At 61.6% G+C, this 16572-nt stretch overlaps 1 protein-coding gene across 1 annotated transcript in view; it reads left to right on the top strand.

The window, feature by feature from the left end:
* The window catches only part of SDK1 (sidekick cell adhesion molecule 1), a 323826-nt gene that overhangs the window by 290232 nt on the left and 17022 nt on the right, over nt 1–16572 (top strand). Inside the window, exons 35-39 of the mRNA XM_087817025.1 lie at nt 6497–6612; nt 8402–8588; nt 10198–10335; nt 12397–12558; nt 13527–13652. Coding sequence (XP_087673151.1) covers nt 6497–6612; nt 8402–8588; nt 10198–10335; nt 12397–12558; nt 13527–13652 — 729 coding nt within the window. The remainder of the gene's footprint in view (nt 1–6496; nt 6613–8401; nt 8589–10197; nt 10336–12396; nt 12559–13526; nt 13653–16572) is intronic.

The raw sequence follows: 16572 nt of genomic DNA, 5'->3' as shown, positions 1-16572 counted from the left end.
AGCCTGTGAATTGGGGTGGAGTTCAGGCACAGGGCTTGGTCTCTATCACTGGGTTGTGGTGAAGGTTGGGGGGCTGAAGGCAGGTGGGCTGCTGGCCAGCCATTAGCAGGTTCCCGTCCCGTCCACCTGAACGTCCGGGGGGGCACGGTGAGTTCCTGATGGCGCCACCTCTGCTTCTCCTCTGAGATCGGCCAGTTTCAAAGGTAGTGGACTCCTGTCCAAATCCAAATTGCTCCATCTGTGGAGCCGCGATGGGCCTGGCAGGGCCGGGAGAGCCAGATGAACCTGAGCAGGCCTGGCCAGACCAGCAGCTGTTCCAGCCCAGAAGGTGACCAGGTTAGCCAAGCTCTGGGCCTAGGCCTGAACCACAGCCCAGACTCGTCTGCTGGCAGCGATTTCCTGCGGGTCTGGGCTGTAGGACTATGGACACTCTGCATGGTCAGCGTGGGTTCTGTGGCCCAGTTGTGCCGCTGGGTGGCTTTGTTGGGCCTTCAGGTATTGCGGGACACGCAGGTGGAGGAGAGGTGTGGGGCAGCTCCATGGGCACGCGGGGGAAAGGCAGGCTGGGGGTGGGGTACATGGGCCTCCGGGGGAAGCATCCTGCTTCAGGGAAAGAAACACAAGGTCCGTCTGCCCACCCCTTAGCTTTCTGCCATGAAACGTCATCACCCACAGATTCTCACGTGGGGACTTAGACTGACACCGAGGCGGGACGTGTGCGTCACCGCTTCTGGGCAGGGTGGGCTCAGGAGGCCAGGACGCCCCTGCAGGCCAAGGCTGTCAGCCCCTGTGCCTACGAGTGACAGAAGCTCCGGAGGGTCCAGCCACCTGGCCCGGCCCCTGCTCCTGCCTGCGGGGCCCCTCCCACCGAGGCTCACCCCCGGACCGCGTGCCGCTGGCTTGGACAGATAGTCCTGTGTCGAGGTCCAGGAGCAACGTCACAGCCCTGCAGACAGCGGCCCCTGGCCGTTGGAGGGAGGACAGGAGAGTGAGGAGACTGTGCTCCATGGGGAGTGGGCCTCTGTTGCCTCATCTGTACGATGGGGGGTCCCCACACCCAAAGCGCTGTGCCAGGCGCACTGTTCACCCTTGTTCCGTTGCTTTCGGCGGCACAGGGCTGCTTGGGCGTCAGTGTTGCTTCGGGAACAGAAAAGTATCTTGAAACTGTTGGTTTGCGTTTTTAAAGAACAAGAAACTAACTGTAGATTCGGCCTTTCCTGCCCGCAGTCCGAGGTTGTGACTGCTCTTGGTGGGAATCACACAGCTTCTGTCTGTCTTTGCGCGGCCGCCTCCGACAAAGCCTGTGCCGGAGCCTCAGGAGGCGCTGAAAGGGGGCGAGTGAGCTGGGTGGAAAGGCACGTGTGGCGCAGGGCCTGGCCGCGGTCTGCAGGGCGGCTCACGTGGCTCCCCGCCTCCGCGGGGTCCTTCAGTGGGACCCCTGGGTCATTCTGAACGGAACACGGGTCGTGAAGTTACGAAATCCAGCGCAGCTTCCTGCTGTGTCAGTAGCCAGCCTCGGGGCCGAGGGGCGTCAGCGGTGCGGAGCCGACAGACCCTGAGTGGCCTCTGGGCCATCCTAAGCAGGAGGAGCCAACTTCTGCTGACAGCCTGCTGTGTGCCAATGGCTGTCTCTGCTCCCCAGAGATCGGCTGAGCCTGGTGCCCAGGGCCCCCGGGCTCTCCCACCCTCTGGGCTGCTGCGAGTGGTTAGCTCCCTTACTGCAGACACTCTGTGAGCCTGGCCCAGGGCTTCAGCGTGGGAACCCGCAATGGGCCTGCAGCGTCACCCCTGGCTTCGCTCTGGACCCGCCCTGGTTGTTCCAGCCACAGGAGCCTCATCCGGTCAGTCCCATGTCCCTGCCCGCCTGCTGGGCTCACAGGTTGCGCTCGCCTGGATCCCGCCTTCCCCAGCAGACCTGGGACAGGAAGTGCCCGGAGATAAATGACGGGATTAATGGCTCCATCCCCATCAGTGCAGGAATGTGGAGAATATTCCGATGCCTAATGCTCTATCTGGAAGGGATCCCACACATCACACGATCGGAGTCCAGGTCCTTGGCAGGTTCTCCGGAGAGTCTGTGGTTCAAGCACTGGCAGCCGACCAAGGCCTCCTCACCAGCTCCCATTCGCTCACCGCCCGCCAGCCCCGAGGGGAGGGCGCCTGAGGCTTGTACTCCAGGTGGGGGAGCTGGCCTGGCCTGCGCCCCGAGGGGCTGAGCTCCCCAGGGTCAGCCCCGGGCTGTGGGCCTCTCTGAGGGTCGCAGAGCTCAGCGTGGACTGGACTTGGCAGGACGAGCAGACGCGTTACCCACACAAAGGAGGGTGACACCGTCTGTGTGTCTGTGTGGAGCCTGTGTCCGTGAGCCCACCGGGTTTGGCGGCACCAAATGCAGCAGAGGGTCTGCAGGTGCTCCGACCCCCTTCGGTCCCCAGACACCGCCTGCTCCTGCCTCCCCTGAAGAACCTCCTCCTTGTGTTTGTTTTATGTTTAACTTCTAGTTAGGGAGGCGTGGAGCCCGGACAGGAGCCTGTGCCTTCAGCACCGGCTCCACCACAGGGCCCGGCGGCCACTGCAAACCTCCCGCATCGCTCTGAGCGCTTCTCGGGGATCGTATCCTGTTACGTAAACCTCACACCGTGTAACTTAGGAACATTTTCAGTGTATGTCTCTAAAAGAAGTCTTAAATATATAATGAATATAGAACATTATGTAGAATACGGCCACACCTGCTCTGCTCCCTGACCCCGCACCTGAGTGTCCCGCACCTGGGACGTCCCGCACCTGGGGCGTCCCGCACCTGGGGCGTCCCGCACCTGGGGCGTCCCGCACCTAGGGCATCTTGCACCTGGGGCGTCCCGCACCTGGGGCGTCCCGCACCTAGGGCATCTTGTACCTGGGGCATCCCGCATCTGGGGCATCCCGCACCTGGGGCGTCCCTCACCTGGAGCGTCCCGCACCTAGGGCATCTTGTACCTGGGGCGTCCCGCACCTGGGGCATCCCGCATCTGGGGCATCCGGCACCTGGGGCGTTCCTCCGTTCTCTCCACACGTACAGACTCGCTCCATCAGAACTCGAGTCCTCCTTAGCTCTGCCTCGTCCTTGCTTGGAGGCTCCTGTCGTCAGAACCGCTCAAACCCGGCGGTGCTCCCGAATTCTGTACTTGCTGCCAGCACCTCTCCGGGGAGAAGGCAGCCGCTTGTCCTAGATTTCCTCGGCACCCTCGGCCTGGGCGGTGATAAACACAAGTGGAGCACATCAGTAGTTATTGTGGGGACACCGCGAGATCCAGCATTTACGTCAGGGGCTGCCCCCAATTCAAGCCTCTCTGAGACCCCAGAGTGTTGGGCTCAGGCCGGCACCTCCCCCAGCAGAGCTCACGCTCGTCGGGTGGGGGTTCCCTAACGCTGCGGCACAGGTCAGCCCACACAGCTGCTGAAACAGCGCCTGTCACCTCACAGTCTCTGGACTCCAGGCCTGGCTCAGCTGGGCTCCACTTCGGGCCTGCGCCACGGGGTCAGCGAGGACGGCCTGCCGTGTGCCCTGGAGGCTGGGCCAGGGAAGGTCATTCCTAAGCTCACTGCCATGGTTGTTGGCAGGACTCGGTTTCTTGGGCTGTTGGGCAGAGGCCTCCCTGAGCTCCTTGCCTTGGGAGCCTGTCCATCGAGCCTGTCACACAGGCGGCGGCCTCCTCAGAGTGAGCGAGTGGGAGGGCGAGGGGGTGCGAGCAGGAGGGGCACCGGAGAGCTGGCCCGTGCCTGTGTCCTGGGCACAGTGCCACCCCCACCCCCATCACAGTCCACGGGTCAGAGCCCGTTGGGGGAGGGGATTGCATGAGGCGGTGAGTCCCAGCGGGCAGGGTGGTCAAGCGGCTCCGTGGCCCGTCATGGCCACGTCCAAGGCTTGGAAGGCAGAGCCCGGGCCTCACCTCCGCTGCTCTCGGCTCATACAGGCACCGCGGGGAGACGGACATTTAAACCTGCCGGCACACGGGGACGCGACCCCTCCGCGTCTGGGGGATAGAGCCCAAATGTGCCCCCACTAGGCGATCGGTGGACGCGGGGCCCGGCTGCCGGAAGGACGCCTCTGCTGGACTCGCACCGACCGCCTGCTCTTTGCTCTGCCACGATGGACTTCATCTCAAGCAGCCGCCTCTTACAAGAACTGAAACAGGGCCAGACAGAGCAAGCGTCCCAGTCCCACCCGCTGGACCGGATATTAAAGTTCGCCATCCAGGGCCTTTCCTGCGACCCCCATCTACAGTTCTGTAGCCTGCGGCACAAAGCATTGATTTTCTTGGAAACAGTTTTTGTGACCAGTTTCCTGATTTCTCTTAAGTTTCCTTAGAGTTGTTTCTGTTCTGGCTGAGCAGTGAGGTCACAAGAGGGAAGCCTGGGGTTGGGACTCGGAGGGAAGGACAGTGGCAGGAGCGAGAGGTGGCTGGTCTGAGGCTGCTCCGGGGCCCAGAACCCTGCCCTTGAAGTCCCTGCCCCCCACGCCTGGAATTCTGGGAGGGGCCCTGCTCACCCCCATCGGGCAGTCGGTCAATGCTTCAGAATAATCATCTCAGGCACGTTCAGAGAGCATTGTGACCGGAGCCTATTGTTCTCCTGACACCGAATGCCAGGCTGGGGGTCAGAAGGTGACTGGCCCTCACCCGTCAGTCAGCAAACCCCACGTGCACACTGCGGGCGAGGACCCATCGGGTCCCACCCAGCAGTGACTTCCTGGAGTCGGGCTCCTGGGGCCTGGACACCTGCCCTTTCCAGGAGCCAGAACACACATCTCGGGCCCACACGCCTCGTCTGTGCTCACCCACCTTTCTCCTCCCTGCCAGTGCCATCATCAGAGGTCTGTTACCTGCCGTGTCTCATGGCACAGAAGCCTGTGCTGGAGGTAGCTGGTGGGCACAGCAGGGGCTTCAGCCTGAGGACATCGGTGCGGGGGGCTCCGCTGCCCAGGAAGGGACCAGGGGCCCCTGTCCAGCGCATGTCGACCGCAGCGCAGGGACTCACGGGCCCCTGGCTCCCGGGGGACCTCCCGAAGCTGCCTGTGGACACCAGCGTCAGGGGCCTGTTCCTCCTACCCCTGCACCCCTCAGGCTGGCTTCCACGGTGCCTTTGGGAATGAAACTGGGGGGGGACCCTGCATGGACGGTTCCCGCCCGCAAGCAGGGTAATGGCCGCGTCCATTCTACCTCTCACATTTTAATTGCATGACAGTAATTCTGCGATAGAGTTGCCGACGGCAAACATGCAGGAGACATTAACTTTATTTATGTTTTGGGTTATTAATGTGGCTGTTGAAATTCCTCCAGTTAGTTTTGATTGAATTGTTTTTTTGCGCGGTTCTGTTGTTTAATGGAGCGGTAAATAAGAATTTCTGATAATGAACCCGAGCATCTGTCACAACAACCTGGTGTGGTTATTAACATTCCCATTAGCTCGGGGTGGGCGTGATGTGGGCACCGCGCAGTTAGAGCAAAACAAATGTGGGTGTCAGGACGAGCGGGTGTTAATTACTATTTTACTCCGCACTGAGGCCGGGGAGCCGCGGGGAAGGGGGGCTCGGGAAGGTGCTTCTCTCCCGAGGCCTCCTGGGGAGCCGGCGCGCTGGGCTGTGTCCCTCGGCAGGGCCGGCCTCGCGGTCTCCACTCATGGCCGGTAAACAGGCTCGAGTCCGCAGGCAGCGCTCCGAGGCCCGGAGGCCTGGTGTCAGCATGTGTCAACCGCAGTCACACGCTGCAGATGATGAGGGAGGGGCCCACTGGCATCCGGGACACACAGGTTTCAGCAGGTTTCATAGGGGTTGCCAGGGAGGGAGAGCAGAGGGGGTCCCAGAGAACAGAGGCCCCGCCAGGGTGCCCCGCGCGGAGAAGTGTCCTGAACCGTGCCCGTGAGTCCTGGGTGTTGATCCAGCTTCCCGGGGGCTGCCTGGGAGGCTGTGGGGGGAGACGGCCACGGTGTCCCTATCTCACAGTGCGGCCCTGCTGACCGCAGCACCCCGCGTGGAGGGGGAGCAGAAGTGAAGACGGGGGCCTCAGAACTTGAAGCCATAGGGGCCTCGCTGAGGAGCATGTCGAGATGAAATCTGTGTCTGCGTCCCTGCTGGAGGGGCACCTGCGCACTGCAGACCAACTCCACCCGGAACCGGGACCCCGGGGCCCCGGGACCTGTGCTGGGAACCGATGCTTCCTTCTCCTCAGCGCCACCTGCGGCTTCCCGGCTCTCAGGGTCCTGTGCTCGTCCCGCTTAATGTCACAGCTGCCCGTGGGCCAGGTCCTCGGCCTGAGCTCGTGTCTCGGTCAGGGAGCACGTAGGTTCGGGAACTGTGCTGTGTCTGTGTCACCGGTGCTCTTTGTAGCCCTGGTTGTATTTAGTGCATTGAGGAGCGTGATCGGGGCAGGGTTTTCGGGGTCCCCAGCGTGGAAGCTGCAGCTGAGGGCAGTCTCGGGCCCACGCCTGTGAGCCGCCCCTCAGCCCCGTGCTCTCTCCCCAGCCCCGGCCATGGCCCCGCAGAACGTGCAGGTGAGCCCGCTCACGGCCAGCCAGCTGGAGGTCACCTGGGACCCGCCGCCGCCCGAGAGCCAGAACGGGAACGTCCAGGGCTACAAGGCAAGGCTCTCGGCTCCGCTCGGCGCCTCCTCCCAGGTCACCGTGGGCCGGGAGGGGTGGCCTAGGCCCCAGATGGAGTCTAGCCCCATCCATGCTTCTGCCCTCCGATCGCTTGGTTCCCTGGCTCCCGTGCCAGGTGCACAGCCGGCCGTCAGCCAGCAGAGCTGTGGCCATACTGAGCGCCAGGAGCAGGCCGCCCAGCCTCACCTCCTGGCCGGTTTGTCCCCGGGCCTCTCCCCCCCGGCCTGGCCAGGGAACCCTTCCCCCTCCCGCCCCCATCTGGGAGTCTCCAGTGTCTTTGCTGGCAATAAGACAGAGCTCTGAAGAAAACAGCTTCCCCATCCCAGCTCTGCCCCTGGGTCACTATTGGATGATGCATGAACCCTCTTGATTTTGTGGGTCCAGGGGGGCCCAAGAATTTGCAGTCTTAACAAGTTCCCCCCGGGGGGGTAGTCCTAGGAACCCCACTTTGAGAACCACCGTACTAAAATGCTATGATTCCACATTAGCTAAAGATGCCAGAGAAGGGAGGAGAGAAAGGCAGCCAGCGGACCAAGAAGAGTTTGGGGTGACGAATAATTGGACAGAGCTGGGTGACCCGGGGCAGGAAGCGCCTTGCCCCGGCCTGTCTGCATAGAGACCCCCTGAAACCACCCTGGAGAAACAGCCCGAGCCGTTCCAGGAAACCCCCCACCCTCCAAATGGATTTTCCCGTCTGGGCTGCTGGAGCCCAAGTTGGTCCGTCATCAGATTCTATGAGCTAACCTGCCCTGATGACTATTGAACCAATTAAATGTCCATTTAAAATGATTTTCGTAGGTGTTTCATGAAAATAAATGCCCTCCTCCGTGGCAGGGCCGTTCCAGTGATTAATGAGGTAATGGAGAGGCCCGGGAGCTGCGAGTCAGGATGCCATTTGTGTACGTCCAGAATATGTTTTCTAATTTCCTTAACGATGAAGACATCGGACGTGGCTATTGATCTCGTTAGGAAGGGCTACCCCGGCCCAGGGCTTCCTCCGGGCAGCTCAGAGCACAGACACTGGGCTCTGTCACAGGCGGAAGTCGGCGATACCCGCCTGGCTGGCACTGCCGGGCAGCGGCTCCTGGCCAGCTGTCCAGGGAAGCAGTTCTGGTGACCTCTGCAAACCTTGGTCCTGGATGTCAGGTTCACCCACAGCCACATAAGCTCGGCAAGGGGGCCTGAGATCCAGGGAAAAGCAGTTGTCCCCACAGTGCTGAGCCCGACAGGTTCTTGTCCATGTTCCTTCCTTGTTTTAATACCCAGTCTGGGGCCATGTTGACCGAAGGCTTAGGTGTGAGCCTTGAATGAGACCCAGGAGCTCAGGGTGGACCCTGGGGTCCATCCACAGGCTGGAGCAGAGTGACATGGTTGGGGTCCCTCCTCTCCAGAAGCCCGAGGAAAGGCAGACGTAAACGAAGACGCCAGCAGCATGGCTCTGCAAGAGCGAAGGGACTGTCCTGGTCACTGAAGGAGGGCATTACTCCGTCCTCAGACCCCCATCCCCACAGCATGGGCTTCCCTTAGGCAGACTCAGACTCTAGATGGACACTCAGAAACGCTCCTCACCAGCTCCCCAACCACACGAGCAGCTGAGGACATCTGTCCGCCCTGGCACTGCCCTCGCCATCCCTGATTCTGCAGGAGAAGGTGCCCCTCCGCCTCCCACTCAGGGCCGTTGCACCCTGGGGCGCGCTCAGGCCCCACTCTCTGGCTGGAAACAGGACACACCCTCCCCATGCCCACCTCCGACTTCTCGCTCTAACAGGTTTACTACTGGGAGGCGGACAGCCAGAACGACACGGAGAAAATGAGGGTGCTGTTCCTGCCTGAGACCCTGGTGAAGCTCAAGAACCTGACCAGCCACACCCGCTACCTGGTCAGCATTTCCGCCTTCAACGCTGCTGGAGATGGTCCCAAGAGCGACCCCCGGCAGGGACGCACCCACCAGGCTGGTAGGAGAAGCAGCCGCGTGTTTTTTTCTCACAGGCCTCTGTTGGACGCTCCCTTTGAGAGCAGCTCCCCTTGTCCCTGTTCGCAGGGCTCTGCTCTGCCTGGCCTGTAAGGCATGGACACTGCAGCTGGGAGCCTGTGGAGAGGCAGCCACATCTGGGCTGGGACCACGTGGGTCCCCAGGGCCTGGCTCAGCCTGGTCACAGTGGGGCTCCATAAGTGTCAGCCAGACGTGAGCAATGTGTGCCTCTCCCAGGGTCGCCAAGGGCATGAAGGGCTCCGCTCTGCACCTAGAACACATCCCAGCTCCTTTAGGGTCTCCTTGTCAGACCCACCAGCTAGCGTGTTCTCATCGCCAGGGAGTGGGCTCCTTGTGGGTTGAGCCCAGGCCATAGTATCGGACACTGCCCTGGGTCTGGGGCCGCAGACCACCCCTGGAAAGAACTAGCCAGCTGCCTCTCAGTCACACGCCCTGACCGGTCCAAATGTGTGGATGGAGCTGAGCCGCCAGGTGGCACACACAGGGCACATTGTAGGCTCTGAGCAGTCACCCACTCTTATGGTGCTTCTCAGAGTTTCCTAGTGGCCTGGAGAACATCATGAAGCTGATTCAGTATTTCAAATACCCAGGGTTCTGGGAGCTCTGAGAGGCTCCTGATAGGACCTGGGAGCCTAAGGCAGGGAGAGGGAGGTTAGGGGGCCTGTAGGGTGACACCCTCCTGAGATAATTCATTTCCTGGGGTCGGGCTCCCGACATAATTCATTTCCTGGGGGCACGACCATCGGCACAACTGCTTCCTTTGGGCTTCCTCCAGCAGCTGAGACGGGCTGTGTACAGGTGCTGGGCTGGAGGGCCGTAGGCAGGCCTGAGGGGCAGGGAGTGGGGGCAGGGCCCTCGCCAGGGCACTGGGGGCCTGGCAGGTCTCAGGACCTAAGGGCCCCAGGACTGGAGGGGGGAGGCAGGAAGGTTCCTGAGCACCCAGGGGAGCTGGAGGAGAGTCATCCCCACCCAGGCCATCAGGGAGGGGCACCTCTGGACACCAGCACCCACCCTCACTTTCACACAGACCCCAGGCAGAAGCGGGGGGAGGGGTGCGGTGGGGTGTGAGCAGGGACGGCTCTGCCTGGCCACATGCCCGGCCTTCTGTGTCCGTGGTTGTGTCCCCTGGCTCAGGATGCTCCCCAGCTCCTCCTCCGCCTGACCCAGCGGGTCCCCTGAGAGGGCAGAGCACCAGGTGGGATGTCAGATGAGGGCGGGGAGGGTGTCCTCCAAGGCTTCCAGGCCCTGGGGGTGGAGAGAGGCGGGCAGAGCCTCAACGGTCACTGAGCTGTCTCCCTGATGAGCAGGACCACGGCCCCCAGGACCTCCAGCAGCAGCTGGGAAACGACCCGCATCTCGTCTCCGTTTCAGTCCATTGTTATCATAGGTGTCTGTGCCTTTGCCATCCTACCTCTGAGGCTCCTCTGTGCCCCCCTCTCCTCGAGGGCCTGGGTTCTGGGTGACACAGGGAGATCCCAGAGGATCAGCACTCCCCTCCCATCCGCGGCGTTCTGCGGAGGAGGATGGTCTGTAAGGGCTTCGACGACAGCCCCTGTGTTCTGTTCCCGCAGCGCCCGGGAGCCCCAGCTTCCTGCTGTTCTCAGAGATCACCTCCACCACGCTCAACGTCTCCTGGGGTGAGCCGGCCGCCGCCAACGGCATCCTGCAGGGCTACCGCGTGGTGTACGAGCCCTTGGCCCCCGTCCAAGGTAAGGCCGGACGGAGCAGGACACGGGGGGCGCCTCACAGGTGCACAGCACCCCGCAGTCTAAGGAAGGGGTGTCGGGGGGGTAGAAGGGGCAGAGTACGTGTGCTTGGGTGTTGGAGGTGGAGCCAGGGGGATGTGCCCGGATTCGATGAAGGTGAGAGACAGGAGCTGGGAAGTGGGTGGCCTGGGTGGCTGTCACACTCTTGTCCCCCGTATGACCGCGTGACCACTCGCAGCTGAGTGAGCTCTCACCTGTCCACCTCTGCTCTCCCCGCCTGCTCGCTACGTGACCGATGGGGTTTCTCTCCCGCCCGCTGTGGACCAGGCTCCGTGGCTCTAGAGAAGGCAGATGAGCCTGGGGCAGGTTTCCCCGGTAACGCGCACAGACAGGCCGTAAAAATTCCGGGTATTTCGTGGCTGGGGGGGCACATAACCCGCACATCAAACAGCATCAGCTCCCCATTTAAAGCCCTGATGGAAGCTTCCTTTTAAAGTGAGTGCATCCAGTAAAACAGGGAGTTGGCCTGAAGAAGAAAATTTAAGCACTGGGTTTGTTCCAACCGGACCTGGGTGCCGTTGACCATGAGATTCACTGTTATTTTATGAAGAGCTAAGAGAAAAAAATGCCCCCAGTAACCTGTGGCCCAGGACGCCTGCATCGCCAGTGCCGAGCTGTGTCTCCAGCCAGGGATGTGAAGACATGAAGGGAAAGTTCTCAGACGGTCGATGCACTTGGGTTTACAGCAGTGCGGGGCCCGTGGGCCTAGTGTCTGAACCAAACAGGGCCCGGCACCTGCAGAGCCCCTTCTCCAGTGACGTGGGGCAGGGGCGGGCTCTGGGCGGGTTTCCCAGCTTCTCTTCAGGACTCAGGTTTGGAGGTCACTCCAGTGCAGTCGGTATCGCCCTGAAATAGCGTAGGAGAGACTAACTTAGCCGAACCCAGGTTTTATAAAAGGCATGATATGAAAACAGTGACCCCCGGAGGGTAGTGGGCAGGCCTGTGGGACTGATGGCTGAAGGATGGTCCACTTTGTGGCGGGCACCGTGTGGCTGGGCCCGTCCGTGCTCAGGCCGCTGGGATTAGAGGCGGGTGGCGCCACGGGCCAGCCCTGCTGTGGGTGCAGGGAGTGGACGGCCGGACGGGACAACAGGGACAGCTCTTCTGCGCCAGCTTCGTGTCTGTATCGGGCCGTCTCGGGACACGTCCTTCCCGGGGGAGACACCGGGAGACGTGCACCCAGAGCTGAGAAGCCTACAGTCAAGAGTTCATGCAACTTTCTGTTAAATGCATTGTTTTCAAACGCATTTAACCAAAGAACCTCATTTCCCCCCAGAAAATGCTGCATTTGTATAACTTTCAGCACATGTCCTCTCAGAACGTTAAATCTCCGCTTTCTAATTACTCTTGACAGACCCAGCAGCGCTTTTGCTTCATTTACACACTCGTGAGTGAAAACCGCAGTCTCTGTGGTCACAGTCCTCTGGGCCAGGCAGCAACACCCGCGGTGGCCACTTCATGTTGCTTCAGGGTCCACGAATGAGGTGGCCACACGTTGCTTGAGGCCTTTAGGCCGCAGGTCAGCCGACCCCATGAGGCCGAGCCCGCCCGCGGGGAGCCCGCCCGTGCACTGAAACAGGTGTCTTCTGCGGCTTCTGCCACGTTCTTCCTCCCCTGTGGCTCAGGAAGCTCAGGTCACCTGTGCTGGTGACACAGGCTTGGTTCAGTTCAGAGCCACGTGGGAAGAGACCCTCCAGAATGGCGTCAGGAGGCCTGAGCTGGGGACGGGCCCGTGGCCTCATGCCGTGGCCGCTGGCTGGGCACTGTCCCTCGCCAGGATGTGAACAGGGTGGCCGCCTCCCCCTCCTGCTGTGGGTCTGGCTCTTCCTCTCAGCACCCACTTATCAAGCTTAAGCCCTAATTACACTTATCTGTGCCAAAAATCGGCTATTATCACCCCTCACGCGCCTCCTGGTAGCAGCAGATCCTTCCTCAGTGGGCCGTGCTCTGGACGGCGCTCGGGCCGTCGCTAAACCGCCTCTCGTCTGTGCCTCTCTGCTCTAGGGGTGAGCAAGGTGGTGACCGTGGACGTCCAAGGGAACCGGCAGCGCTGGCTGAAGGTGCGGGACCTCACCAAGGGCGTCACCTACTTCTTCCGGGTCCAGGCGCGGACCATCGCCTACGGGCCCGAGCTGCAGGCCAACGTCACTGCGGGGCCGGCCGAGGGTGAGTGGACGCCCCCCATCACCACGTTAGGGACCTGTCGCGGAGCCGGCAGGGACTCGGGACTGGGCGGCACGTGGCTGTGCCCAGGGGCAGGTGCTGCACCCAACAGGTGGCTCGTTCGGAGCACACGAGCCGCGTTGTAAGTGCTGCGTAAAGTCTTGATGTATTTTCTGGAAAAATGGAGAGAAAGTGAACTCGATTTCTTTTAAATCGTCAAGGATATGTTTTTCCATTGACTTTTTAGAGAGAGTGAGAGGGAGGGAGAGAGACATAGACATCGATGTGAGAGTCACACTGATTGGTTGCCTCCCACACGCACCCCAACTGGGGGCGGAGGTCAGACCCACAACCCAGGTCCGTGCCCTTTACCAGGAATCGAACCCACAACCCTCCGGTGTGCAGGCCGACACCCTGGCCAGGGCTGAATTTTATTTTTGAATAAAGATACTTAAGAAAATCTCAGCTTTCACGTCATGAGACGAGCCAGGCAGCTTCCCACTGAAACCTTCCGGCCTTTGTTTAAATTGGGTGGGGAACCTTTTTCTGCCAAGGGCCACTTGGATATTTATAACGTCATTCTCAGGCCATACAGAATGATCACTTAAAAATTAGCTCTGTTTGGTCAGACATTTAATGAACTTGCCCCTAATGCAATGGCTGGAACGGCTTCTCTTTGGTGAGGCCTTGGCAGAGTCAGGCCAAATGATTATATGGCCCGTGGGCTGGATGATCCCCACCCCTGGTTTAAATGCTCATGAAATCACGGGCAGCCGCAGGAAGCCCAGCGCAGCCCTGGGCACTCGCGTGTCATCTCTGACCTTCTCATCAGCCCCGCGAGTGAGGCCAGTGCGTCTGAGCGAGTCGGAGCCACCTGCCTGGAGAGCAGGAGCCAGGCAGGGCAGGCCCCCCGCTGGGGGCTGGGAATCCCCTGGGGCCAACATCTACCCTCCTTTCTGCTCTATCCACAGGCTCCCCAGGGTCCCCTCGAGACGTCTTGGTCACCAAGTCCACCTCTGAACTGACCCTGCGGTGGAGCGAGGGGCACGCCGGCCGGGCGCCCACCACAGGCTACGTCATAGAGGCCCGGCCCTCAGGTAAGGGTGGCAGGGCCCGTGGGTGTCAGTCAGGCGCTGCCCAGGGAACAGTGTCCCGCTGAGTGTGTGAGGGTCTCGGTCTCAGCCCCGGGCCCTCCGCTCAGCGTTCCCCTTGCAGCCCGGACAGAGAAGGCACGTGTGTTGGCACAGGAGGCCTCTCACTGTCCTGAGCTGTTAGCTTCACAGCGTGTCCTCGTGTCTTACCCACGTGCACCTGCCTGGTGACAGTGTCATTCCCAGAACCATGCACATGAGAACTCGGAGACACCAGGACATTTCCACCCTCCAGTGACACCCACCAGGGTTCCCAGGTCTCGTCAGGCCTGAGAGTTGTTTTCCCAGGTGGAAGAGCCGAGATCGTTTCTGACCTCAGTGAACATTCCTGTTAGTGGTCGGCTCCATGTCCGCGGCCTCTGAAAATGGTCTCAGGTCCCTCCCCAACCCACCCGCCGCAGTGGGGTCCCCCTTCCTCCCGCTCAGCTTCAGTAACTAAGGGTAGAAGTTACAGGGAAGTGACTCCTAATGGGCTAAGAGGGACACGGGTGCTTGGCGCTGGGGTCCACCACCTGCAGAGGACTCGAGCACGCTCGCCGTGACCTTCAGACGCTGCGCAGCTCACCGTGAACACCTGAGCGTGAGAGCGCAGGACACTGGATGCGTCCAGAGGGCGCATCTCCAAACCATGCGTCCGACGGACACAGCACTCGGGGCCATGTCGGCCTAGTACTTAAAGATGCTGTGAGCCCAGGAGGAATGGTCCCAAGTTACACCCGTCACTGCGCCAGACGCCCCCTCCCTCCACCAAACCGCTTCTGAAAGACCCGTTATAAGTGCCTTCTAGAAACTTCTAAGGAGAAGCCTCGGTCCTAAGACCAGCATTTCCATTTAAAAGTGATGTGAAAATTCTTTGGCTCAAGAACCCACACGAGCAGCTCACCAGCCTGCGGGACCCTGAGGCTTTCTGCTGAGCAGGGCATTCGGCCCGTTCTGGAAACGGAGGTCCCAGTGGCCGGCCTGGGCTTGGCGAAGCCTCTGCGGTCACTTGGTCCCCACCCGAACCCCTGAAGGCAGAGAGCCCCCGGCACAGCCAGCCATCGTCCCTCTGCCGATGACATGTGAGGGGAGCTGTTTCCAACAGTGACGGGAGCTGTGAATAAAGGGCCCCGTGAGGTCTGGGCCCACCCGAGGGCTGTGGGCTGTGGCCTGTGCTGACCTGCAGGGAACCACTCCCCTCCCGGTTATGGCTGACAGGCGGCTTCGCTAACCCTCGGTCCCACCCCGGGGCACACGACAGAGCTCAGATCCGTGAGCTCAGGGAAAGTGCGTCTTTACTTTCACTGGCTCTCACTGGACTTCAGTGTGTCCCTCCCTCGAAGGTGCAGCTGTGCGGTTGGCTGTAACCAGTGCCTCCCACCGGCCCAGCTTCCATACAGATCCTACTTTCTCGCCTGGAGGCGGGAAGCGTAGGGTCGGGCTCGGCGGGGTCGGGCTCGGCGGGCCGGTCCCTCTGCGGCCTTGGCAGAGGCTGCCCGGGCCGTGCCCAGCTCCGTGCCAGCTGCCAGCCTGGCCCACCTGCCGCCTCCTCACCTGCCTTCCCCGGGCCCGCCGCCATTTCCCGTTTTCATAGGGACAGTCAGGTTAGGGGCGCATCCTAACGACCCGACCCTGACTAATCACGTCGACAGTGACCCTGTTTCCAAATTAGGTCCCATTCTCAGGCCTTGAACCCAGTGAGGTTTTTGAGGGGCCAGTGACCGTGGCCCCTGAGAAACGTCAGGGGAGGCTCCACGCTGCTCTGCGCCGCCCCTCTCACGGCCGTGGTGCGTGGACCCCACCGGCCTTGTCGTGCAGGCCCCTGGGGGAGGGGTGGTCAGCTACCCCGCCTTCCACGGCGGCTTCCGAAGAACAGAGCTCAGCAGGGGGTGCGAGGAAGCCCCCAGGACGTGTGCCTGCGGCCCACGCAGGAGGCAGGCAGGGCTGCGCGCGCGTTACCTCGGGGTAACTGTCACCCTCCCAATAGAACCGGGTTCCTTTCATTCCATTTCACGCACCGAAGACCATTCTCAGACGGCGGCCTTCAGGGCCCAGATGGCCGGCAGGTCCACAGCACCAAGAGGAGAGGAGGGCGCCTCGCCCTGGATGCCCTCGGGAGACTTCCTGCGCCCCTGGCTGGAGAGTAAAGTCCCGGCAGCCGTGTGGCTGGAGGACGGCACGGGTCCCAGGCGACGGGAACTCTGGATTCCTCTGTGAGCTCTACATACGTATCTCCCATGGGTCGCCTCCCCCACCCAGCCGGGGCACAGGCATCCTTGACACGAGCGTTCCACGTCGGGGATCAGCCTGCGGGGTCTGTGCCACGTCACCAGGCAGACGCCATTCAGGGCTGGGAATCCTGACCCCGGCACTTTCTGGGAAACGATCGGGTGTCAATTCTCGGGCTTTTCATAGCCAGCTCCCCAAGCTGGAGAGCCAGGGAATTTCTCCTCTGTTCCCTGTGCTCACCCATCTCCTAATGGGGGGAAAGGTGCCCACTGGCCAGAGGGCAGCCTCTGGGCGGGCAGGTGTGCGGACGGAGCTAATGGGGCTGCGGCCTGGCTCACCCCAAGCCCCCCATGGAGGCCAAGTCCAGGCTGAAGCCTCTGGAGTCACCGGAGTTGCAAGCTCAGCGGGTTGGAACCAGAGCTCGGACACTGACCCGGGGGGGCTGAGATAGCCGAGCGCCCGCCCTGGAAGACGCTCTCAGCGAGCACCGGAGGTTCGCTTTCACTCCTGCTGTGCCGCTCGGCGCTCGAGCAGGCTGCCTGCAGCTTCCCTCCCGGATCGTGGGCAGATCCACCTTGCCACCGAGGGTGGGAAAGATGCCCGCCCCGCTGTGACCGTGCCAGTGGCGGCTCAGTCAGATGACACGCTCAATGGATTG

The sequence above is a fragment of the Miniopterus natalensis genome, chromosome 4 (genome assembly GCF_054644295.1).
Source record: "Miniopterus natalensis isolate mMinNat1 chromosome 4, mMinNat1.hap1, whole genome shotgun sequence".
Taxonomy (NCBI): Eukaryota; Metazoa; Chordata; class Mammalia; order Chiroptera; family Miniopteridae; genus Miniopterus; species Miniopterus natalensis.
This window is presented reverse-complemented; position numbering and strand designations above follow the sequence as displayed.